General features: G+C 35.9%; 1 protein-coding gene across 1 annotated transcript; it reads right to left on the bottom strand.

The window, feature by feature from the left end:
- Positions 1 to 1,141: 1,141 nt before the first annotated feature.
- Positions 1,142 to 25,216, bottom strand: zgc:112183 (uncharacterized protein LOC550410 homolog). Its single transcript, XM_052139937.1, has 9 exons — positions 24,611 to 25,216; positions 22,457 to 22,567; positions 15,606 to 15,647; positions 12,652 to 12,718; positions 11,301 to 11,353; positions 10,894 to 10,959; positions 4,688 to 4,744; positions 4,483 to 4,559; positions 1,142 to 2,764 (listed from the first exon to the last, which is right to left on the bottom strand). Exons 1-9 carry the CDS (start codon positions 24,719 to 24,721, stop codon positions 2,656 to 2,658), a joined length of 693 nt encoding a protein of 230 aa, XP_051995897.1. The 5' UTR covers positions 24,722 to 25,216; the 3' UTR covers positions 1,142 to 2,655.
- Positions 25,217 to 26,108: the final 892 nt, after the last annotated feature.

Below are 26,108 nucleotides of genomic sequence, written 5' to 3'. Positions count from 1 at the left end.
GACGTAACGTACAAAGAGACTGAATGTGATCCACCGGCATCATGCTGACAGATGTAGCATAATTAAAATTACACAGTTATGATTGTTTTACTACAGATTTTGAGATGGTATATCAGGGGTCGGGAACCTATGGCTCCCAAGCCACAATTGGCTCTTTGTTTAAAATTGAGTTGCTCGCCGGGTGTCTCACCATTCACATGATCGTTTAAAACTTTCTAGAGATAATTTTCCAACAGAAAGTGTGGGTGCGATTGCAAAGCTTAAAGTCAATGACACTGTTTTGATTTCCTTTCTCCCAAATTTGTCGTACAGCCTACTCCTGGTGAACAAGGTTTGAAATGAACACCTGAAAAATGCGGATTTTTCATGCAGAATATTTTGCTGATGTACCAGCCATTGTGGAAGGCGACCTGTAAGACTCCTGTCTTTAGTTCTTAATTTGTAGGCTATTAGTAATTCTTCACCTGGTGTCATTGACGGATGCTTGTGTGAAATGGGGCCATTGGATTTGGGGAGGTGGGTATACATAAGATTTTTTAATCACTTCGTTATTTTAATTGCTTTTTTTTGTTTAGTTGGAAGTGCAATTTGAATTCAGAAATGTCTTTTATTTCAGTTTTTTGTGTTTCAATAAATTAATAAAATTTTTAAAGCAAAATCAATAAAGAAAAAAGATTCACCGACCTTGGAGGTTGACCATATAATCAGATATCATGATATTTTAAATGCGATTATCATTAAAATATTTTTTACATATCGCCCAGCCCAAAGGGGAAGTAAAATATTTCATGAACAATTGTGAAATGAAGTAATTTTAAGGAGACCCACACAAAAACGTGTACTCAATTCCATATTGCAACATGTTACCTATTCATTTTGGCATATTTGTTTCTTTTTGAGTAGTCTATGGGCAATATAATAATTATATTTTATTGAAAAACGTTGTTTTTGAAAATAGTAAATTATTCATTTGTGGTATGGCTCTTTCGAAAAAATCCATCAACCAAAAATAAAATTTTTGGCTCCTTAGTGAAAAAAGGTTCCCGACCCCTGGGCCAAATATTAAATAAACAGGTGCTCTCAGAGGCCACAGGTGTCATCATGTCACAAAACAAACATAATAACAGATAGCAGCCATCATACAAGTCAATGTCTAACCAAGATCAACTGACATTTATTTATTTGGCAGATCCTTTAATGCAAAGCAACTTACAAGGAATAATACAATACAAGCAATTACTCATTCAGCTCCATTACATTTTCTCTTGTCCAAAACTTAGAGTTATAACCTGATGGTATCCACTAAAAATATTTTACTTTATTTAAAGCACAGGACACATACAGTAAATTACAAAGGTAAGGCAACAAGAAAATTAAGCTAATTATTTATTTGCAATTCTCAGTGTGTAACACTGCCACCCTGTGGCTTTAAATATTAATCATACATGGAAACCAACAATCCCTCTCTTACAAAACAAGTGTAGGTACAATATCCTATGCTAAAACAATGACTTTCTCATGGCACTTTGTGATCACTATGAAAACTGGAGTGACATCAAACGTGGTGTTCGCACAAGACGAATCAATAAATATTTTACGATTCATTTCGGTAGCAGATTTATATACTTATTTCATATCAATATCTGTGCCAGACAATCATACAGTGAATGCGACAGGTATGAGTGAGTGTGATATGCGCATGCGCAAGGCAAAAACGAACACGTACTGAGTTTTGATCAAGCTGTGCTAGGATTCTTTATAAGTCAATATATACCGATTGTAAACATATATTTAACATATAGTGGCCCCAAAAAATATTTGGAGACTTTTGACACTTCTATAAGCAACAAAATATCAAACCAATTGGCATCCGCAAACAAACTATGTCAGATTATCTCTTATCGTTTTCCCGCTTTAATACGTGACACAATTACGTTTCGCTGTTATTTGCCACGAGCGTTTTTTTTTTTTTGCCGCCAAAGAAATACGAGACGTAATTTGGCCAAAATACGTTCGTTCTGGCAAATTAGCATTAAATATAAGTTCCGTTACCGATTAACAACCATACATCTTTGTTTTCATTCTTAAGCAGTTATATTGTTTATTCATTCTTATAAAATACGTATCTTTGTCCAATTTTGTGCTTAAAAGTGTGCTTGTGCGATTTATTCAATAAATTCCACTTGGTTTGATATTTTGTAATGCAAAGACAGCCATACATTTTTAAGAGCAGCTTAATTGTCCACATACTTTGGGGTCACTGTATGCGGACATTTTGACACTTAAACAGACATTTGAAAGAATTTGATTTAAAAACCACTACAATGCCCATTTAGAGCACATTTGTATTATGCATTTAATAATAGTTACATTAATAAATGTGTAAATATAGACCATAATCATTAGAGAAAGCCTAGGAATCACATTACACAAACAAAGGTACCTGGAATATTCGGACACACCTGAATACTGTATACACCTGGATAAATCACCATCATCACTCTTATTACTGTGATGTACCTCATTAAATCCTGCAGTATTTGGCTGTATATTCCTGACTATAAAGCGAACAGACACATCAGAACACGGCACATTTCTTACACACACGTAATTGTATACAAATATCTCTCGAGTTGATGAACATGTGGAGTTGGGTCACATGAGGCTGCCGCAGCAGCTGGACTTCTGCTTCTCTGACTCTATGTAATCGTGGATCTTGAACTTGGGCTCGTGTGGCTGCTCGGCATTTCGCTGCTTCAGTTCTCTGTGTCAGAAATAAAACAACGTCCAGATTCATGATCAATTTTAATGTTAAGTTTATTCAAGATAAACTTGACAAAGTATTACTTGAAATTTTGAAAGAACTTTAAAACAGCATGAAGTTTAAAGGTAGTATCAAGATATATTTGCAATTTTAAAGTTACGGTAACCTTACAATTTTGGCTTTTGGTTCCATTAATGGATCTTGAACATTCTTTTTTTTCGCCAGTATGAATGAATACACTGCACTAATATATTCGGACAGTGTTTCCTGTTGCATAGCAATGCACAGCGCAAACAATACAGTCCGACTGCCGAATGAATGACAATTATGAGCTTGTTCTTTTGAATCTACAGCGTAACCAATGTAATACAGTTCCAAAACGAATGACTATTATTAGCCCATACTAATTAATGAATCCGAAACACTTCAGTCTGAGAAGTTGGTTGAATTAAAGGTGTAGTTCACCCAAAAATGAAAATTCTTTCATCATTTACTCACCCTCATGCAATCCCAGAAGTGCATGACTTCATTTCTTCAGCAGAACATATTTGAAGAAAAATAGCTCAGTAGGTCCTTAAAATGCAAGTGGATGGTGATTCACCTTAGAAGCTCCAAAAATCACAGACAGTCAGCATAAAGTTATCCATACGACTTCGCCGGTTAAATTCATGTCTTCTTAAGCGGAAAAATTGCTTTTCATGTGAAAAACATCAATATTTAAGTACTTTTTAACTATAAATCATTGCTTCTATATGCGCAATCACAAGAGGGCTGAGGTCACGCGTGAGACGTAATCTCAAATATTTCTCTCGGTTTAGACATCCAGGATGAGCACACAAATGCACCACTGTAAACAAACAAACATATACAAATACAGATCTAAACCAAAACCAACTAAGCTCCTGTACAGCGTACACTCATTTCTAAACAGCGCTGCTCTTCCGGGTGTGACGCACGTGCGTCTGTTCTCACGTGAACATGCCAACGTGATTACGTCACACGCTTACTGCTGCTGACCGGAAGCGATGATTTATAGTTAAAAAGTACTTGAATATCTTTTTTTTTTTGCTTCAATAGCGATAATTTAGCTTTAGATTACATTAATTTAACCGGTGGATTCGTATGACGACGTTTATGCTGACTGTTCTGTTTCGAGTTTCAAAAGGTAAGATTACCTTATTTTTGATTTTTCAAAGACATACACACCTGGGATGGCATGAGGGTGAGTAAATGAGAGAATTTTCATTTTTGGGTGAACAGGGCAGTTTCTGAGCATATTTGTATATAATGTATAAAAAAATACTTTTTTTTTTGCAGGGCCCCCTGGTGGCTCGGGGGCCTGAAGTGGCCACTTATACCGCTTATAACTAGAAACAGCCCTGATCTAAAAGTTATGACTTCCATAACTTTCAACTAGTAATGAAACAAGAAATGATACTGTGTTATGCAATGCTGTTCTTAAGGCTCCTGAGACTTTAGGCTCTTACACATTAAGTGTTTTGTTGTAATCACTGAAATTATATTTAAAAAAATTTAATGAATGTGATATATTAGCACATTTTTGGTTTATAAATTTATTTAATAGAAAGTTACAGTAGGACCAATTATTGGATTGCATTTATGCCTCTAAAAACCTTTTGAAGTCACACCATTGTAAGTCTGATGTTTCAGAAACACATAACTTTCCTATAACAAATATAATATAATTAAACTCCAACCTTGCTATGGCTTGGAAAGCGAGTTCCACATTGGCACCAGTCTTGGCACTCGTCTCCATGAAAGGAACTCCATATTCCTTCATTCAAGTAAACAAAGAGCATTGCAGTTAAATAAATTATATTACTTCAGGTTTTAATTATACTAGATTTTATTGATCATTTGTAATTGTAAATAGAAGCAAAGCTGTTAGATTTGAGTCTGTACCTTAGCCAGCTTCTGCCCCTCATCATGTGTGATGACCCTCTCAGCCGCCATGTCTGACTGTCAATTACACATGAAATACTGAATCAACTAGACTTACTTTTTTATTTATGAAGACATTACCTGTATTGGAAATTACTCAAATACATGTTACTTTGTTGTTTTACTAGAGTATAAACTGAGGTCCAGTGATTAAGACATTTATATATGGTCACATTAAGACAATGTTCCAGGATCAATATACAGAATTTGTGGCGTAGTGTTGATACCACCTAAAATAATTCTGACACATCCATCAATAAGAAAAAGCAAATATTGTGGTTACAGCAAAGTCCCTTTCAAAGCAAGTCAGAGCATTTGGCAGCCATCTTTGGAACACTCACAAACAGCTATTTTCCATGGAGACAAGCTGTATGAAAATACAGCTCCCATCTACTTGAACAGGGAAAGACCTAAATCTCCAAATTGGTTGGTCAAGATTACGATAAAAGAACATATTTCAAATCAGCAGTCAAATATGACAACAATGGTATCATAAAGTGCTTCTTTATCTCCGATTAAAAAAAGCTATTCTTCAGGCTGGCCCAGCTAATGCGCATTCGAGATCTCGAGTTGACTGACAGGTGAAGTTTGTATCTAAAAGCTGATTGGCTCTTTTACAAGTAAGGCAGGACTTCCTTTTCTACATCATCCATATTGGGCATTCCTATTTTTCCCATTCCTAGTCGCAATAAAATAAAAATTGATGCCACTTATTTTCTTAATGCATTTTACTGGTCTTATTGTGAACGATTCATCAATGCTTAATTGTTATATAGTGTATACATATATCAAATTGACCTTGTAATCTTAAAACAAAATGTAATAACTTGTGCTTGCTGATATAACTGACTATTCTCTGGTGACGTATGTCATTAGTGAAAAGTTTTAAGTCAGTTTTAACCCCGCCTCTTCAACATCCTATCAAGTACACAAACCTGCCGTTGGTTTAAGTTGATTTCCCTCCCAAAACCCGGTTCAATACCCCAAACGGCACTGGTTACGAGCCCGATGGCTTGAATTTGTACATTTCAAAAGAAGGAATAACGGTGACTTTGCAGCTGTGTTCCAGGCATTTCATGCCTAAAAGCTTCCATCAGATTTGTCTAGAATTTATTCATATTTTTTAATGCGGGAATTTTTCAGAGATATTTTACATCTTCTTTTAGCATGTTTTCATGATAACCTTGTGGACCCACTAATTAGTGCAAATAATTTCAGGTTCATGCGTACACTATGCCTTAAGAGTATGCGCAGTCAGAAAAAAGGAGGTTGTAAGCGTTCAGTGCTCAAACACTCTGCTGATAATTTTAATATACAGTGGCAAGAAAAAGTATGTGAACCCTTTGGAATCAGCTGGTTTGCTGCATTAATTGCTCATAAAATGTGATCTCATCTTCATTAAAGTCACAAGTATAGACAAAGCACAGTGTGCTTAAGCTAACAACACACAAACAATTATAATCATTTATGTCTTTATTGAACATTTCCCATTAAACATTCACAGTGCTGTGGGAAATGTATGTGAATCCCTTGGATAAAGATGACAAAAATCTAATTAGTTTCAGGAGTTGGCAACCCTGCATCCGATTAATGAAACAAGATTGGAGGTGTGGGTTAGAGCTATTTTGACTTATAGAAAGCACTCAAACATTTTGAGTTTGCTATTCACAAGAAGCATCTGCTGACATAGACATGCCTCACAAAAAAAAGAGATTTCAGAAGACCCAAGTTCAAGAATTGTTGCTTTGCATAAATCTGGAAAGGGTTACAGTGTTATATTGAAGAGCTTAGATATTCATCTATTGACAAATTGTATATAATTACAATTTAGTACTGTGGCTTCTCTCCCTAGAAGTGGCCATCCAGCCAAAATGACTCAAAGGGCACACCGCAGAATGCTCACTGGGGTAAAAAAAAAAGAACCCTAGAGTGGCAGCTAAAGACTTAAAGGAATCATTGGAACTGGTTAACATCTCTGTTCATGATTTTGGGCTGCTTTGCTGCTACAGGGACTGGACCGCTTGCCATCATCAAGGGAAAAGTTAATTTCTAAAAATTATCCAAAATTTCTTCTGAACGTTGTGCTGGTCTAATCTGTAGCTATTGGTTGAGGTTATTGCTGCCAAAGGAGGATCGGCAAGTTATAAAATCATAGGGGTTCACTTACTTTTTCCACAGCACTGTTAATATTGAACACATCCCATTAAACAAAGACATGAAAGATTATTATTGTTTGTGTGTTGTTACTTGTGACTGATGAAGATGAGATCACATTTTACAGCCAATTAATGCAGAACACCAGCTAATTCTAAAGGGTTTACTTACCTTTTCTCACCACTGTAATTGTTCCATCTCTGGCAAAATAGTCTCTGTTACAGTAAGGCACTTATAATGACCGTTAACTGGGCCAATGTTCTGGAGGGTTTAAAAGCATAAATATGAAGCTTGTTGTTAAATCACTTACATAATTTCATTAGTTTAAATCTGTTTATTATGTTAAGTTGTTTAAATTGTAATTTAGGTGGTGGGACTACTTTTATAGTCAGATAGACTTCTAGTTATGCGTTACAGACATAATTCCTGTGGGTGTAAACAGTCCCTTTCTGCTATCCTTAAGCATGTCATGCAAAAGTTACCAGGTCATGACATTAATGTTGAAATCGTTCAAATATCGGATATAATGTATAAATGCACAGACCACAAGTCTCATGTTAATGTGTATAATGTTTTGGCTGAAATTGTGTGCATCTTAAAGTGTCATGAAACCCCCCTAGTTCAGCACCAGTCATTCTCACCTCAGACTTCAAAAAAGAGTAATGAAACGAGTGCGGAAAAAATCTAAAAAGTTGGGTAGATAGTGGGTGTGAGAACAGGAGGGGGTCAACACAACAACCCAACAATTCACTCACTGTCACTCGTGAACATCAAAACATGAGAGAAAAAAGCAAAAGAGTTTAGAAGCACTTTGCTGATTATTAATCATGAGACAAAAGTATAAATGTGAGAAGAGTGAAGATGATAGCACAGTTTGAAAATCAAAAGATTCTGATATTTTATTCAAACTTGAGAATTAAGTGAAAGCAGGCATTGCCACCAACACCAGGACTGCTTAGAGACCTAATATAAAGTCAGATCTTACAAGGAACATTTCAGGTTTAATATAAGTTCAACTCTATTGACAGTGTTTGTGCCATAATGTTGAATACCACAGAAAATAATTTAGACTCATTCCTCTTTTTCGAAAGAAAGGCACATAATTAAAGTAATCGTGTCCAATACACAAAACATCATCAAACTGTTTCAAAAGTACAACCGCAAGACTTTAACATAATACATGTGAACATGAGTCTAGTGTGATAAAATCACTTACTAAGCTTATCTGTGTAAAGTTATCCAATATTTTAACTTCGTTGCCTTCATTTCAACATTGTCTTTTGCACGATGTAAAGGAAACCAAAAAGAGAGTTCACATGACTTTAAGATATGTGTTTTCCTCATTGTCTTCTGTTTTTGAACAGCCATTGTGTTGTCCTGTCCATGACCAGACGTACGGAGATGACGCAATTCAATTTGTATGTCTCTAAACAAACAGCTGCTTCAAGTTTGGAGTGTGAATTGCAGAAGAAATGTGCGCGCTCTGGTCATCAACCGTGGTCCAGTCAGTGATTCCCATCTCACCACGATATTTTGTGTACAAGTCCGCTCTCATATCTTAACCAGGAACCGCTGTCAAGTCCGTGTGTGGTTTTGAATTCTCCGCTGTAATGCAAGCTCATGCATGAGACAGTGATTGGATGGAAGCGTTCCTTCTCATGAATAATGTGGAGAAACGCTCAGAATCGAATGAAGTATTTAGTGTACTCTACATCCAATCACAACTCAAGAGTTCACGCATATCCTCATATTTTATGACATTGCTTCAAGCTTCGTTTTTTAACAGGAAGAACGAAATGGCTCAAAAAATGAAATAAATAAAAAATAAATAAATAAAAATAACCACTTAACCCATTACAATAAACACGAGTGCTATAATTGTTTTCAATGATGTGCTACCTGTACATACAGTATCTGTTAACATCTCCAAATGTGTTTTTTGGGGTTTCATGACCATTTAATGTGCTATAAAAAATATAAAGACAAGTCTAAATAATTTGTGGTAATTGATATTATGCCACAAATGCTGTGAATAGAGCTTAAGTTGTATTGAACCTGACCTTTCTAAAATAGGCTTTCTGGCTTATTCAGTCTATTAGGTCGGTGTTTCCCAAACTTGATTTGCCACAAGTACCCCCATCTCACCATCAGTAAAGCCTTAATCACCCAGAGATGTGTACCTAAGATTAAATATCATTTAACTTTATCATTAATATTGATTATTATTGATCAATCAGTATTGGTTTGATCTATTGGCATCTCTTTATCAATACCCATTAGGGCTGGGTATTGATTTCCTGATCGATTCTGATTCACAAGGTCTCAAATCAATTAGATTCGGATTAATTTGGGTATAATTTAGTTATATTATAATGTTCATTTTGCTTACATATGAAAGAAATTCTCTCTCAGCAAATACTGTTAATTTTATAGGGGAAGTTCTAACCTGATACTATATGAAATATTAATTTCACCAATTTCATTGTATCATTAGTTTTGTATCATTAGTATCATTGTCACATTTGAGCTTTTTGCAAATGTAGAAATTCAATCTATTCCATCAATAAATATGATGTCTTGAAACTGCATTTATTATATTTCATACATATGTTTTATTACATGGTTTTTGTTTACATGCATAATTTGTACTATTTATTTATTTACACTGATATGTAGAAAGAGTGCCATAACGGTAGTGTCTCTTTAAGACTACTTGTAGTTCAGCAAGAGAGTGCATATTAACGAGAGAGAACTCATTAGCACATTTAGCGCATCCGTGCTAATCCGTGATTAGAATTAATGTTTCTATTTTTGTAGTTTCTGATAAACAACTGACTGTAAAGAACAGAAAGGGTATTAAAAGAGACATTATTCAAATGGATAGCATGGATGGATGTTTTCTTTGGACACACATTATTCGGAACTAGTCAAACCAAACTGTTACTCTCAATTGTAGGGATTGTTCAAATGAAGATCACCATTAATTGTAAAATCAATATTTACCCCATCACTTTCCCTAACATGACGTTTTGGCTTCAATATAGGCTATGCATTATTACTGTAAATTAAATTGAAACCAACAGATCTCGGTTCAGGAGACTCTAGGCTGCAATTAAAAGGTTAAATGTACGACACATGAAGTCATGTGACAAAACAACATGGCACCAATCTCAGATGAGTTTGTCCTTTGGAGAAATGGCAACATAAATACATCTGATAAGAAACTAATTAAGTAATTACATTAAAACCTGTTTGAGTCAAAAGAGTAGAGTCTCTAGTTTCATCTAATATGCCTTTTTGAAGTGAAGACAGTCATTCCCTAATTAGGGATCAAGGGAGCATCCTTTAGCTTTCCTATGTTGCTTAGTGCATTCACTCCTAAAATCCGACCAAAAGTTCAGTTTCAGGCTGCAGAAGATGTTTGGACCACTCAACATGTTTGGCAGACATGATACAATTTTAATCACTACTTAGATTCAGAATTTATAATGTATAATTTTATTTTAGCATAGTTGGCAGTGATTGGATGATGCCGGCCATTACTTTGAATCAGAATTAACTATGATAATTTCTGATGCAATGTCTGTAACATCTCAAAAACATGAATAACCATCAGTCCTGGAAACATAAATCATAAAAAGAAACAGACTTTCTATAGCTTGGTTTTATTAACATTCAAAACTTGTTCCCGCTGGACACATATGTGGACATACATTTTTAGAAAAACGATTTAGTCCAAAAAAATCCAAATCAAAAAGAGAAATGGAAAATGCACCTGTTCGTAAAAACATGAGAGAAGGGGACCAAAGAAATACAGGCATGGTTAAAAACCATGTACCTAAAAAACTAAACTGAGAAATAAAAGAAAAGTATAGAAAGAGATGAAATAAAAAGTACAAACAAACATATTTTGAGATTGTGTGCATGTCTGCACATGCAATTATACATTTTACATTTCAAGGGGTGTGCTGCTTATCTCTTTCTTTGCACTCTTTACAGGAAGTCCCACTTACCTTGTTGCCAAGCAACATGATGACCACATCCTTCTGTGCATACTCATAGACTTCAGTCAGCCAGGCCTGATAGATAGCAAACAAACAAAAAAAAAATAATAATTTAAGTAAGAAACAAATACTTTCAGTAAAAATCAGTAATGGATCAAAGACTCACTTAAGCTTCTTACTTGCATCATCACTGTTTCTGCCAATTGTGTCAATAATCAAAGTATAACTATTATTAAAATGAAAGTGCTTGAGCTTGACCAGAGCATATTTCTCAAAGTCTGTAATACACTTAACCTAAAATAACAACACATGCATAATTCATTTATAAAAGTTACAGAGTTCAGAAACTGTATAATAGGAATGACCCATTTAATCCGTAATAATGATACTTGTGTGATAAGATCTTTGTGTCTTACTCTAATGTTGTCAAAAGAGGACTTTCTTGTGATGTCATATAGCAGCAGTAAAGCTGTAATGTAAAGAAAGAGCAGGTTAAAGTCATACTGAATGATTCACACTAGAGCTTTATACACTAATTATACAACTCAAAGCCTCCAGACAGTATTTGTTTGTCATGTATTCATCGTGAAATGCCACTGTACTTACAATAGAATAAACAGATTTCACTGTGTTGTTTAAATATACCAATTCAGCGACCCCTCCCTGTCTCACAACTCACAAGAATGAGAACGTTAAAAAAGATATTTTAAAAGTGTTTCCGCATTGAAATTCAGTATCAAAAACTGTGTTAGATTTGGTAAGTTCATTTCCATGAATCAGTTCAAACTGTTATTTTCTATAAATTGATTGAAAACTCAGATTCAACTATTTGTTCCAACAATTCCAACATTTGACCTATATAAATATGTATACGGTTAAATATTGCTCTTTAATGCTATCAGCAGAAATCACTCACAGAACTACTCAAACCAGCCCGTCTAACTCCAACAATCATGCCACGGTCGTAATCACTGAGATCACACTTTTTACCCATTCTGATGGTTGATGTGAACATAAACTGAAGCTCCTGACCCGTATCTGAATGATTTTATAAATTGCACTGCTGCCACACGAATAAGTAGATGTACAAGTATTTCTAAAAAAGTGGTCAGTGAGTGAACATTAAATATCTCCAAAAGGCAATAGCTAAAAGTATTTATCTATGTCATCTACCTTTAGTAGTTAATACAGTATCAGATATAGCAGCAATACTTCAGTCTGTTAGTAGAGATGGTACACTGAAAATCCTAATAAGTTGACTACTCAATTGAGTAAACTTTTTCCCTCAATTGAATTGAGTAATGGCTTTCACTTAAGTTCACTTAACTTGATCATATAGAATCATATAGAGTTGATAATATAGGGCTAAGGTAACTAGATACAAGAATACCTACCTCATTAAATATTGATGAGTCTACTTAATAATTTTAATAGAATGAACTCAAATTTTGGTCATACAATAACACAGCTTAAATAAAGAGAATTATAACTGATTCTAGGTCAATTATTAAATAAACTTTTTCCCTTTGACCAAAGAAACATACATAAATCAAGCACAAGGTGTTATGGGTATTCCCCATAAACTCAATTTTGTACTCAGTAGTTTGAGTTATTAACACTTAAAATCTTAAGTCTATGGATTTTTAAGACAAATAAGTTCACGGAACATAGTTATGAGACCAAAACTTTACATTTCAAGTAATGTTTAAATAAGACAACTTGATTTTTCCAGTAATGACAACATTAGTGTTTACACTGCATACTTGCCCTGAGCGTCTCTGTAGTATGCATGAGTAACACTACGGAACCTCTCCTGACCTGCTGTGTCCCACATCTGCAGAAGAAAAGAGTTAACAGGTCAAACAGCTTCATCATAGTTCTCTTGACATTTGCTATGCGGTTGTGGTTGTTTGTGTATTTCTTTTCAACTTTTGGCACTGTGAACTTCTAGAAAGTAAAGTATTGACAAAACATACTCTTACTAATTTTCTAAATTTGTCAACTAACAATGTATGTACATGCATCACAGAAGATTGTTGTGGTTTATGAAATTCTTTCTTAAAGTCATGAAAAGTCCCACCACAGTGTCATTTCCATCACATTTATGTGTTTAATAAAATTGTGTCATGGAAATGATGCCGATGGAAATGACAATGCTTTGAAAAGTAAAATCACATCTCTCCTCTACAAGCTATATAATTTGAGGTGTCATTCATGTCTGTAGCACAAAAGGTGCAGGACGAGTTACATGCTGATGTTTAATACTTAGGGTTACAGGTTTGTTGAAATCACAAGCTATGAGCAATAGGGATGTCCCGATACTGGTATCGGAATCGAGTCTTATACCATGCTCATAAAAATGCACCGATACAACAAAACAATACCATCTGATTTATGAATGTCATTGCATAAATGTCCTAGTGTGATTTTTAAACCGCAAAGTCAGCAATTTCTTGAGATAAATATATAGTTTGCATGTGCTGTGCACTTCATGTTCAGCTAGATGTTTTAATAATGTTTGAATGTACATTTGAAGTCAGAAGTTTACATATACTTACAAAAATTTTTAACCACTCCACAGATTTAATATAAGCAAACTATTGTTTTAGCGAGTCGTTTAGGATATCTACTTTGTGTATGACATGAGTAATTTTTCCAACAATTGTTTACAGACAGATTGATTCACTTTTAATTGACTACATCACAATTCCAGTGGGTCAGAAGTTTACATACACTGATAACTGTGCCTTTAAGCAGCTTGGAAAATTCCAGAAAATTATGTCAAGCCTTTAGGCAATTATCTTCTGATATGAGGTGTACCGAATTGAAGGTGTATCTGTGGATGTATTATAAAGCCTACCTTCAAACTCAGTGCCTCTTTGCTTGATATCATGGGAAATCAAAAGAAATCAGCCAAGACTTCAGAAAAAACAATTGTGGACCTACACAATTATGGTTCATCCTAGGGAGTAATTTCCAAATGCCTGAAGGTACCACATTCATCTGAACAAACAATAGCACGCAAGTATAAACACCATGGGAACACACAGCTATGATACCGCTCAGGAAGAGACACATTCTGTCTCCTAGGGATGAACATAGTTTGGTGCAAAAAGTGCAAATCAATCCCAGAATAACAGCAAAGGACCTTGTGAAGATGCTGGAGGAAACAGGTAGACAAGTATCTATATCCACAGTAAATCGAGTCCTATATTGTCATAACCTGAAAAGCTGCTCAGCAATGAAGAAGCCACTGCTCCAAAACTGACATAAAAAAGCCAGATTACAGTTTGCAAGTGCACATGGGGACAAAGATCTTACCATCCAAACTGTGAAGCATGTGGGTGGCAACATCATGTTGTGGGGGTGTTTTGCAGCAGGAGGGACTGGTGCACTTCACAAAATAGATGGCAACATGAGAAAGGAAAGTTACGTGGATATAATGAAGCAACATCTCAAGACATCAGCCAGGAAGTTAAAGCTCAGTCACAAATGGGTCTTCCAAATAGACAATGGCCCCCAAGCATATCACCAAAGTTGTGACAAAATGGCTTAAGGACAACAAAGTCAAGTTATTGGAGTGGCCATCACAAAGCCCTGACCTCAATCTGATAGAAAATTTGTGGACAGAACTGAAAAAGCATGTGCAAGCAATGAGGCCCACAAACCTGACTCAGGTTACACCAGTTCTGTCTGGAGGAATGAGCCAAAATTCCAGCAACTTATTGTGAGAAGCTTGTGGAAGGCTACCCAAAACATTTGACACAAGTTAAACAATTTAAAGGCAATGCTACTAAATACTAACAAAGTGTATGTAAACTTCTGACCCACTGGGAATGTGATGAAAGAAATAAAAGCTGAAATAACTCATTCTCTACTATTATTCTGACATTTTACATTCTTAAAATAAATAGTGACCCTAATTTTTAGCAAAGGTGTATGTAAACTTCTTCAACTGTAAATGTAAATCCAAGGAGTTTTAAAATATCATCATGAGCATTGCGTTCTCTATTTGTAGCAGATGACAGGGAACATAGCACTAATTCACTTTGTAGCGCACTACACCTACAGACTACAGTACATATTTAGTTAATGAAATAGTAGCCTTTTGCGGTTTAATAATCACATTGGTCATGAAGCGACCTGATTTTCTGAAAGGTGACAAACTACCGTCAAAAACACACACAGAAAAGGGCTTCACACTAGAATAAAAGGTACCGCCAAAATAAAAATCTCAATTTAAATGGACAACAGAAATATATCACTACTGTGGAGTTATGTAATATTCACTGTAATAATACTACTACTAATAATAATACAATAGTAATGTATTATATTTAAACAATTCCTCACATCTGTTATGCAGCAATTTATTTGACAAAAATATCTCTAATTTGGCTTGTGCTATGAGGTTCTGTATAGAAGTACTTCAATTGATAAAAAATAATACTACATTATGTTGAAAATAAATTATTCTATTTTCAGTTGATTAATGCATTTAAGCACCATTTTGATGATAAAACTGAAATAAACTGTAGAATATGGAATTCAGAAACATTTAAAACAGACATCAGTATTGTCGAGTACCGAAAAGAAAATATTGTTACTAGTACTCGTTCTCAAAATATAATGGTATCAGTACATCCCTAATGAAAAATAATAATAGTGTTGCCTGTTTTAGCAAACACCCTTAACAAGAGAATGAACTTGTGTTTACTTACCTGGAGTTTGACCTTCACATTATCCACAGACACCACCTTATTCTACAGACAACAAGAAGAAACACAGGATTTATGACACCACAGTACACTCCATGTGTAAAAAAACATCTTAATCCTTAGCTAGATTGGTCTGATGGTTTTTGAGGAGCCTGGAGGACCAGTTAGACCAACTTAGTGGGATTGGTGGTGGTGTAGTGGTCTAAGCACATAACTGGTAATCTGGTAATCAGAAGGACACTGGTTCGAACCCCACAGCCACCACCATTGTGTCCTTGAGCAAGGCACTTAACTCCAGGTTGCTCCGGGGGGATTGTCCCTGTAATAAGGGCTCTGTAAGTCGCTTTGGATAAAAGCGTCTGCCAAATGCATAAATGTAAATGTAAACTTAAACCAGCTTTGTCTGGTTTGAGATCTGTAAAGCAGTAACTCTTTAAATTTTCACAAATGTTCTGGAAGACGAAAACAATGATTGAGTTTGTTTTTCAAGGAAATTACAGCACACACAAAAACCTAAATGGTCATACAATTTAGCTACCACTAAAGTGAGATCTCTAATGTGCTATTTGCTTTTGTGTGGCCAGGCTCTCGACTTTGACTTAATTATATAGTGAAGATGAAGTAGCAGCCCAGCTCGCTGCTTAATTTCCTGTTGACGTCAGCCGTTACTTCCTTTGAGAACAAAATGTTTTAAAATCGCACCTTCTGCACTGAGAGCAGCAGACTTAACAGAAGATTTGGTCCACCAAATGGCAGTGCTATTAAGAAAGAAAACGTCAATCAAACAAATGGAAGTGAGATTTCAGAGATGAGTAATTTTCACTGTCATCTGCAGACATTCACATACATCCACACATTTCAAGGCTGCTCGATGACAATAATTGAAGCCAGTCATACAGTCCTCAATATTTTTACCCAGTTTCTAAATATAATGCTGACTGACCAAAAAAAATGGTTATGTGGTTGACAAACATACTAGTTATCCCATATGCACGCATTGCATACTTAACACACAACCAGGACATTTCACATAAACAACAGTGAAATCTGAGCACAGCAAAGACCAGAGCAATTCTAAAGAGAACATTAACTGGTTCAACAAGAACACAGACATTTCTCCATTGTGCTTTCACTCAGCATTAATTATCTGGCTTGAATGAAAACCATTTTCTTTCTTGACAGAACTGCTTTAAGCAGTGCTCAGATGTCTTATTTTTCTTTACAGAGATTCCAAGGGCAAAACCATCAAATATGCATCACTCATCTTCAGCTACATAATAAGAAGAATTCCACAGACACAAATATAGGATTACATAATACATGATTCTAGTTCTCATCCAGGAATAGTTTACACAAAAATGATAATGTTGTCACTATTTAAGCACTATCAAAGCATCATAAAAGCAGTCCAAATGACTGCTGTGTTATATTCCAAGTCTTCTGAAGCCATATGATAACTTTGCATGACCGATATTTAAGTCGTTGTTAACTGATAATATTTACCTCTGTCATATTTTTCTAATTTGTCTCAATAGAGTGGTTTCGGAAGTAAAAATCCCATAAATATTTTTTGACGGGAGTAGATTTTTAATGATAACATATAAACTAGGGCTGCACAATTTGGACAAAAAGTCATATTGGGATTATTTTGAATTCAACTGCAAAAAGGCTTATGGGGTTTTCACACTTGAGCCCTCTTAAAAAGAACCAAACTGAGACCTTTTTTCAGTTCAACCACAAACAAATAAACATATAAACTGTGAAACAAAGTCTTCTTCATATTCAAATGTTCGGGGAGTGTAATTAGAGGGACACACACTCTCGTGAGGAAAACAGATGACAGGAGAATGGAGGAAGAGTAGTTTCTGGACTCTACAGATGTTACTGTTAATGCTGTTTGCTCAGCAATCATTTAATAAAGATGTTTGATTTACACCTCATCTTGTTTTCTGTGTTATTATTATGATACGCAGGACGTACCAGTTTAGTGTAAATAAAGCGTTTAGCGCACGTAAGCAAATGGAACCGAACTCAGAGCACTTCTGTTACTCTAAGCATGAGAGGGAGTTGTGGAGCACAGAACCGCTCTGAAAACACTGTAACAGTGCTCTAACTTAATATAGATTGGACTGAGCAGCGCAAATAAACTTTGAAGCGAGTAGACGATTTATTTATTTAAATCCCAGCCCTTTGCAATTTAATAAACGCACAAGGTCATATTGCGATTTCGATTTTATTTCGATGAATTATGCTGCCCTTGTATAAACCTACTGTGAGTTTCGAGGCTCTTAAACAGTGGTATATGCTTCTGTTATAGACATCAGTTTGCATTATTTCATCAGCATTTTTTAAAACTTGTGTTTAATGGTGGAATTCATGATGATGAACTACAATGCAATACCCATGATCTGGAGGAGAAAACAAACTCCAACTAAAGAACTCACTTCTATGGCAGACTGTTAATGACTCAATTGAGTCTTTATATTTTGCAAAAATTAAAAATATGTATTGGTTACAACTTTAAATCAACAGTTTTATATTTTCCCACCATTTTTAATTAGATTACAACATTCGCAATGCATCATGGGATTGTAGTTCATTCCATCAAGAAACGAGGCAAGTACACAGTCTTGTAACTTAATCTTTTTGTCTGGTTTTCAAATACGTTTTTTGCTTCAAATCAGAGTTCGTAATGTTGTGATTCACCTCAGTGCTGGTTTGTTTGGTTCATGGCTAACAGCTCTTTTATGAAGGCTTTTATCAAATCCCTGTGAAAAAAATAATGAAAAATACTTCCAGAACCAAGACGGCTCTTTTGGTGACATGACATGAGAGAACTAACAGCATTTGGTGTCAATGATGTCACGACATGATTGAAGGTGCTAATATTTAACTGAACACAATCACAAATAAGATTTGAGAGCTACAGCAGAAGGGAAGATTATGAGTGAATAAGGGCTTGAATTTGAGTGCCTTCCTCACACAAAGCTTTTGCATGGCTTCAGAAGACGTGGATTATTGCCAACCTTGCCTCATCGAATGAACGTTACTTGAACTACATTTTTGCAGCTGACTTTTACATCACTTTCTTCCAAATCACGGGTACTGTGGCTGTTTATGAACACTTATTTTTTTTATCTGTTACTCACATACTGCTATGGTTTTATATCAAAACACTTTTTTAAAATTTGAAATTTTTAAAACGATTGTATTACAGACCCACCTACATTTACACACTTATTCCAATGTGATTAACTTGCACTGTAACTCACTTGATAGTGTTGGACTTTGGACTCAGACCTTGAGCCCAGCCAAGGACGCTCAAAACAAAAGTGAAGCGAAAGTGCAATACAAGCGACACGAAATGACGTGGTTGCTTCAGTAAATGTGTTTTCATTTCAAATATGCTTTTAAAACACTTATGGTTAGGTATAGTTATTGGTCTAGGGTAAGGATGTCTGTTCTGTTCACCGCTCCTTTATCTTTTTGAACATTATTGGTTAGGATTCGGTTAAAGTTTTAGATTAGGGAGGTTGAGAATGAGGTACTGATTAAAACATCCATCTAACATTCACCTTAAAAACAGACTTCACTCGCTTTTGTAAATGTAATGGGATCAGGTTGAATATAGCACATATAGAGTCACATGGAAAACTTTATGCTGCTTTTATTGTGCTTATTGTCCTCTTTGTAGCTCAACAATAAAAATCACCAACTACATTCATTTTTTTGGAAAATCGTAGCTCGGACATACTGCCTAACATCAGATTTTAGGCTCGGAACAACACTGAAGGTGAGAAAATTATCCTTTAAATGTCTCTAAGGACCTTTTAGAAGTCTTAACCTTGCCAAATATTTGAGAATTGGTATAAACTGACCATGTACTGCATATGCAGCGTCTTTTTTGACACCATATTTTCAAGAACATACATCTGTGAAGGCCTCTGTGAATCTAGCATAAATCAGCTCTAGCTATCAATTACTAGTAATGGCTTTCCATTTCTCTGGCATCAGCCTGCTCTGGCTCTGCTCCTACACACCCTTATACTGAGCAAGTGCTACAAAGAAGAGCCCAAAATAGACACAGGCTATAGTGCTGCCACTGTGCCATTCAAAAAAATACCAGCGGAGAAATGCTTCACTGTTTCTCTCAGCCGCAGCAGATAAGATGCCACATTTCAAATTAATTTTAGACATTGTTGGCAGAAAATCAAAGCTTGCAGAATTTTATGGGCGACTAAAACATGCCACTTTCTAAATTATTATTATTAGTATTATTTTACTTTTGCACCACAAGCCAAAAATATACAATTTCCCCTTCCTGTGAAGTGACACGTGGCTAACCCAAACTGACTTGTTTTGGCATGTGGGCAAAAATCTATTTGTGTCATGTTTTCATCCAATTCCTTTTTTTTTCCATTTTTATTCCATTATTTTCATCCAATAATACATGCAGCCTTAATGCTAACTGACAGTGGACTATTGGCTAAGTGTATGTGGATTAAATAGTACATTTATATATTTAAAATTGAGGTCTATGGGGCAACCCTTATTGTAAGTGCATAACTGTCAATGTATTTTTTGTATAAACTTTTAATTAATCCATAATATTCTTTTAAATCAAAATTGTTAAATTCCTTATACAATTCCCATCCATACTTGTCGCATCGTGATTGGTGACATGACATGTGAAAACCAGTGGCATTTGCAATGATGTCAAACCTGGCGGGACACGATTAAAGGTGCCATTATTTTAACTGAACACATGTGTGATTAAGATCTGTGAGCTACTCGGTGTAGGGGAAGATTATCAGCACTCTCTTGCTTTAGCGTATGTGGGTAAGAATTTATAATGGAAGTCTACAATGGAAGGCTATAAGTCAAACGGTTTCCCCATAGCCTTGCACTGTACGTGTACAGCCTCACTGTCAATGCATTTTTTTGTATACATTTGTATTTAATCTGAAATAATCATTTAATTTCAACCTAAATACAAAATGTTGCTTAGTATTGCATAACATTCTTTGCAGAACCTATTTGAACCACTGTTGATCAATTCTGAGATAGCAAATTGTATTTTCATCCAATTATGTGCACCCTTAAAGCTAACTGACAGTGCATTTATTGTATACATTTATATTTATTCTGGAATATTAATTTAATACAGACAACTACGTTTTAACACTCCAACCAGGGCTGGCAGATGTAGCTCAAGACCCCATTGCTGTAGGGTCGTAAACTGTTAATCATTTAGCCAGACTGAAACATGAACGAGCATCATATTGGCCTGTTATATCTGCACACTCCAAGACATCTGAAGTGGCACAGTGACTTCACAGATTTACCAGAGAGGCTGGTAGATTATATGGAAAATGCATACAGTGAAACACACACAAGACAGCTCTATGAGTGTCCGTAAAGCTTATTGACATTGGATGTAAATGTTAAAGGGGTCATATCATAAAATTTTCATTACTTGTAATTACATCTGTGGAGTTAACCCATTCATTTGATTAATTATATTAACACATAAAAAAAATCAATGCAATTAATCGTTGCAGAACCAATGGAGCAATTCAAGATCGATGTGGCACCACTATGTTTTTGCTAGTCTCAGTCGGCAGGGGGCAGTAAACACAAATCCAGCTGTACGCAACGGAGTGGAGTGCAGGGGTCTCATGATGCGTTTTTAAAGTTTCAAACAATAGTTAACTTGACAGAACATCCTTAAAACTTTGTGTTTGCTAAGGAAACTGAAAACCAGTAAGACGCACCAAAAGTGCCCATCAGACGCATGTGTACAGAAAAAATCCAAAAACACGTCCTGTGAGATCATCTCTTATTTCAGCATCTTAATCAATTTTTTGCACCAAAAACAGTCCCTTTTTGCATGTGAAATGAGTGACAGCACTTCCTTGCAGGCTACAGGTTTGCTGCCATTTGATATAGTTTGTGATTTTGAATCATTCAAAAAATAGCCACTTCTGCAAAGCGTGCATTACAACAGAGACTATTTAGCATAGATGGGCCACTTCTATTAAAAGAAATGGGAGAAATTGGAACGCCCAATGTTCAACGAATGTAGAAAGGAAATCCCGCCTTACAAGTAAAAGAGCCAATCACCTTTTAGATACAGACATCACCTGTTAATCAACTTTGAGAACACGCATGCGCATTAGCTATACAAGCCAGGAAAATTGCGTCTCTTTGCATAATCTGAGGTAAAGAAATACACGTTTATGATTCCAGTGTTGTCAGATTTTTCTGCTGATTTGAAATATGTTCTTTGATTGTAATCTTGACCAACCGTTTTGGAGATTTCTGTGTTCCTCATTCGAGTAGATATGAGCTGCACTTACCAAAGATGGCCGCCAGTAGACTGACTTGCTAGAAAGACTGATTACACTTACAGGTTCACAAAACGATCTGGCTGAAATGTGCCACATACCATTAAATTTGGACTCAAATGACCCTGGATACTGTTAAAGATAAACTTCAGCCGCCACCTTCTAACATTGGGATAATTCAGAGGGATTTCTGCAGTCCTGTAGCTAAACTGGTAGAGCATGACACTAGAAACAGGAAAGTCACGGATTTGATTCCCTGGAATGCACATATTGCTATTAAAATGTACTGTATAGCAAGTTATTTTGGACAAAAGTGACTGCTAAATGCGTAATCGTATAGGATATGTGAGTTCTGAAAGTTACTGTATGTTTACATTGTACATAAAACTCATTTAAAGATTGAGGTAAATTAGATTTTCCATGATATGACCCCTTTAACTGGTGATAAGTCATTGCAAACATGTTGAACAAAGAGAAGTAAACCAGCTCTGTCCATTGCAGGCTCACCCTAAAGTCTATCCCCACTGTGGCAATGAAGTTGCCTCCCAAAAAGGCGCCATCTTTAAAGCGCACCAGGACACAGGTCTTCCCCACTGCAGAGTCTCCCAGCAGCATCACCTAAAAGCATCAGGGTCAGACACAAAACTCACTTTATTACAAACATCCTGGTTTTGTTTGATGAGCACTGAAAGTCAACATGAAACTTTGTTCACAACACATTTACGTTCAACATTATGAGGTTTTCAGAATGAAACAGGATTTTCAATGCGAAAAGATGTCGAGCGGCAATGAACCCTTTTCACAAATCTGGGTTTGAAATGTGAACATTTTCTGTCACTCCCTCAGCAGCTGTATTAGAAACCTCAATGCAGCAGTGGGAACTCGTTTGTAAAACGTATTCCAGGATAATATAATACAAAGTATTAAAGGTAGACCGATATGCCAGTATTACAGATTAATCGGTGCCGATATTTCCTGAAACTTTTTTTTCCTCCTCTCTGTAGCCACTTCTGGAGGATTCTAGTTAGAACAGTTTGGTTCTACAGTATAATTGCGTTCTCTAAAGGTGAAATAAAAACAATTACGTAGGGATTTGCTGTATCTAAACCTTTCATCATTGACAATATTCATCCATATTTTTATCCTCACTTCAATGCATATTCTTTTTATTTTGATTAGAAAATTAAGTGTTCTAAACTGAAGCGAGAGTATGACAACAAAAATGTGACTAAATGGAAAATGTGCCCCGTCAGCACATACATTAGACGCTTTTCCACTATTGTATTTTTTAATATCGCCGATTCAACGGTTATCGGACTCTTCGACCACCTTAGTTATCCTATCAGAAAAATTCACTATTGGCCGATCTCTACAAAGTATATTGTTAAATATTTACACTAAATAATTGCAAATATAAAATGTTTGCTAGATTTATGCTGCTAAATAAGGTGGAAACGTGTCAGTCCATGAAAAGTGACCATTGATTAGTTCAAAAGACGTAATCTCTATATGACAGGAGGAAAGACAGAAGGGATCAAAAAATAACAGGGCTTGGATTTCTTTAAAAAAAATGGGAAGTCAAGGTTTGTCTGGTTAGCATCAGGGATTAAATTGGGGCAGCGTGGTCCTGGCGCGATTCCAAAAAGAAAACAATAGTGATGCGTCAGAACGTGTGGATATGTGCTCCGCTGCACGCTTCAAGAAGTTCAGACAATGGGAAGGAATGTGTGGCTCTTAAAAGCATGAAATTTGTTTTACATTTTGCCTTTGACGCCAAAACTCAGGATAGTCGCTAGTGGAACTGTGTGCAATATTGACAACGCTGATTGCGACAGTCGAGCAACTGCCATTGAGATGAAAGAGAACGCTAACTGATGGCGTGCAGAGTTTACCTCACGGAACAATAAGACAAGAAACAAGATATAAGAAAGTAAATGGTGAATTTGCTTGACTCTAAGACCAAAACGAAGCTGCTTAAACCGGAAAAACTGGCCTTAAATAGACAGGAAACTAAAATTGTGAAACGTCTTCCGCTTTACACTGTTTTTTTTTTTATAATATTGCATAATAGTAATCCACGCAGAACCTAGATGTAACGCTATTGCTCAACTCTGTCATTGCACATTGTTATTATCGTTAATCTATTAATTTTCCTCACTACAAAACAAAAGATAACCAATTTAGCTCGTTTATTGGACTGAAAAGTCTCAAGGGATTATTTAGGATACCAGACCGGATGCAATAACGAAATATCATTGTCATTTCAGAGTAGACATAGTCTTTAAATGCAAAAATTGACCGACTCCCTAGGTAAATATGTCCACCACTGAGGAAAAGTTAAAGTTAATAAAATATTACTACACCCTTCCTCACCATATACCTGCAAATTCCAACGTATAAATTAAAAACAAGTATTTAATAGTTAGACAGTAAGATAATATTTAAACGCTATTTGATTTGAACACAAGGATATAAACATCATATTTCCTGCAATTTGAAGTGCTGATAGTTGCATGGCTGGGTGAGCATGCCTTTACATTCTTAAAAAGTGGTTTCCGAGAGCTCTACCCACGCGCGCGCCACAAGTCCCAACTAACAGGTCAAATGTATAACACATAACAACAATAACAACAACAACAATAAAATAATAATAATGCACACCTTGAATGAAATATCAAAATACTCATTGACCGAAGCGCATCGTTCCAGCATATTTCTTGATGTTCCGTTTTTAACCCCATTCTCCGTCAATGTTGCTTTTTTGATTGACATCGCGGAAACAAATAATGCAAATATTGCTTTCGGTATTCTTCTACTGACACGCCAGTGACTGACTCATAAATGCATCACATAGTCCATCTCAAACGAGCCCAAACTTCACCAGATGCAGCCGGAGGATGAGGAGAGAAAAATAGAAATGAAGAAAAATACAAATGCATCTAAATGCATCAAAGCGTCCTCCTCATCATCAATAACGCGCAAAGACTCAAAACATGACGATTATCATCATCCAGTCGCGCGCATAATCACAGGTTGCTCCGAAAAAAATCACATGAAGTAATAAAGCGCGCGAGCAACAGGCTCTTGTGAGTCATGCACACACCACAGGTGGTCACATCTGATCAGTCTGATTGAGAGGAGACCGACAAACAACACCCCTAAGAGCGACGCGTCAAAACTACAACGGGTAGATATTTATCAGATAAGCTGTCTATTCTGCAAGCAAGCGCGCAGGTTGGGTGATTATAATGGGAGCGATCAAGACTAGTTTTGTCGCGTCGATAATCGTTTCCTAGAGACATAAAGGTGTTTGTCCAGCAGGGGGGGCGCGACGGCTCAGAAAGCCGAATTCTCTGTTAAGTCGCATTAAAATCTTAAAACGTTTTTATTTTGTTAAAGAAATTTCTCCACTAAAGAGTAAAATCATTTACATATATTATTTACAAGGACTGGTATATGAAATACACAAACAAATCGGCTCCCCAACAAATTCTTTAATCACAAACGAGTGTGATTGGTCCTCCTAACCAGCGCTGATAAAAGTAACAGGTATCACACGAAGACGTCGTCCAACACGTTCCGTTTTAAAAGCGGTCTGGACGACAATTTACAACTAAATACGAACAATTAGTGGTGGAAATTTTGATTCTTTCAAGAGACTCGTTCATTTTTAGTTCGTTCACCAAAATGATTCGTTCAGATTCGTTCACTGATTCGTTCAGTTTTTTTTTTCCATATTACACAAATACGTCAGCAGCAGGTGCGGCAAAATGTGTTGTTCAGCTAACGTATTTACTTGTTACAAAATAAAAACTGATTTGACTTTATTAAAAATGGTGCCCTACTCATTAAATGGATAAAATAAGTCTAAATAAGTGATCAAAGTCTTTACACTCTTTTTATCTTTTAAATTACACTCTTTTCGGATGACCAAATCACATGTGTTTTTTAATTTGTTTGCATACTAGGCAGGCTAGTTAACATTTTATTTGTTTGGTCAGAACGAGTTAAACGAGGAGTTATGTTCTGTATGTAAGATATGAATTGCGCGTGCACAGTACGGATACCTGCGCTTTGCATTCACTTTCTGCTGATTGATGAACTAGATTGACAGAATGGCCGACCTGGTACACGAACTGGGTATAGCAACCAGTTCGTT

The sequence above is a fragment of the Xyrauchen texanus genome, chromosome 12 (genome assembly GCF_025860055.1).
Source record: "Xyrauchen texanus isolate HMW12.3.18 chromosome 12, RBS_HiC_50CHRs, whole genome shotgun sequence".
Classification (NCBI taxonomy): domain Eukaryota; kingdom Metazoa; phylum Chordata; class Actinopteri; order Cypriniformes; family Catostomidae; genus Xyrauchen; species Xyrauchen texanus.
Note: the sequence above shows the minus strand (reverse complement) of the source record. Positions and strands in the feature narration are given on the sequence as shown.

Excerpts from the sequence above, each read along its gene's own strand:
- zgc:112183 (XM_052139937.1), bottom strand. The coding sequence starts at position 24,721 with ATGTCAATCAAAAAAGCAACATTGACGGAGAATGGGGTTAAAAACGGA. Across the intron at positions 10,960-11,300 it reads CCTCTTTTGACAACATTAGA|GCCTGGCTGACTGAAGTCTA; the intron begins GTAAGACACAAA and ends GCTATCTATCAG. Across the intron at positions 4,560-4,687 it reads AGGGGCAGAAGCTGGCTAAG|GAATATGGAGTTCCTTTCAT; the intron begins GTACAGACTCAA and ends ACTTGAATGAAG.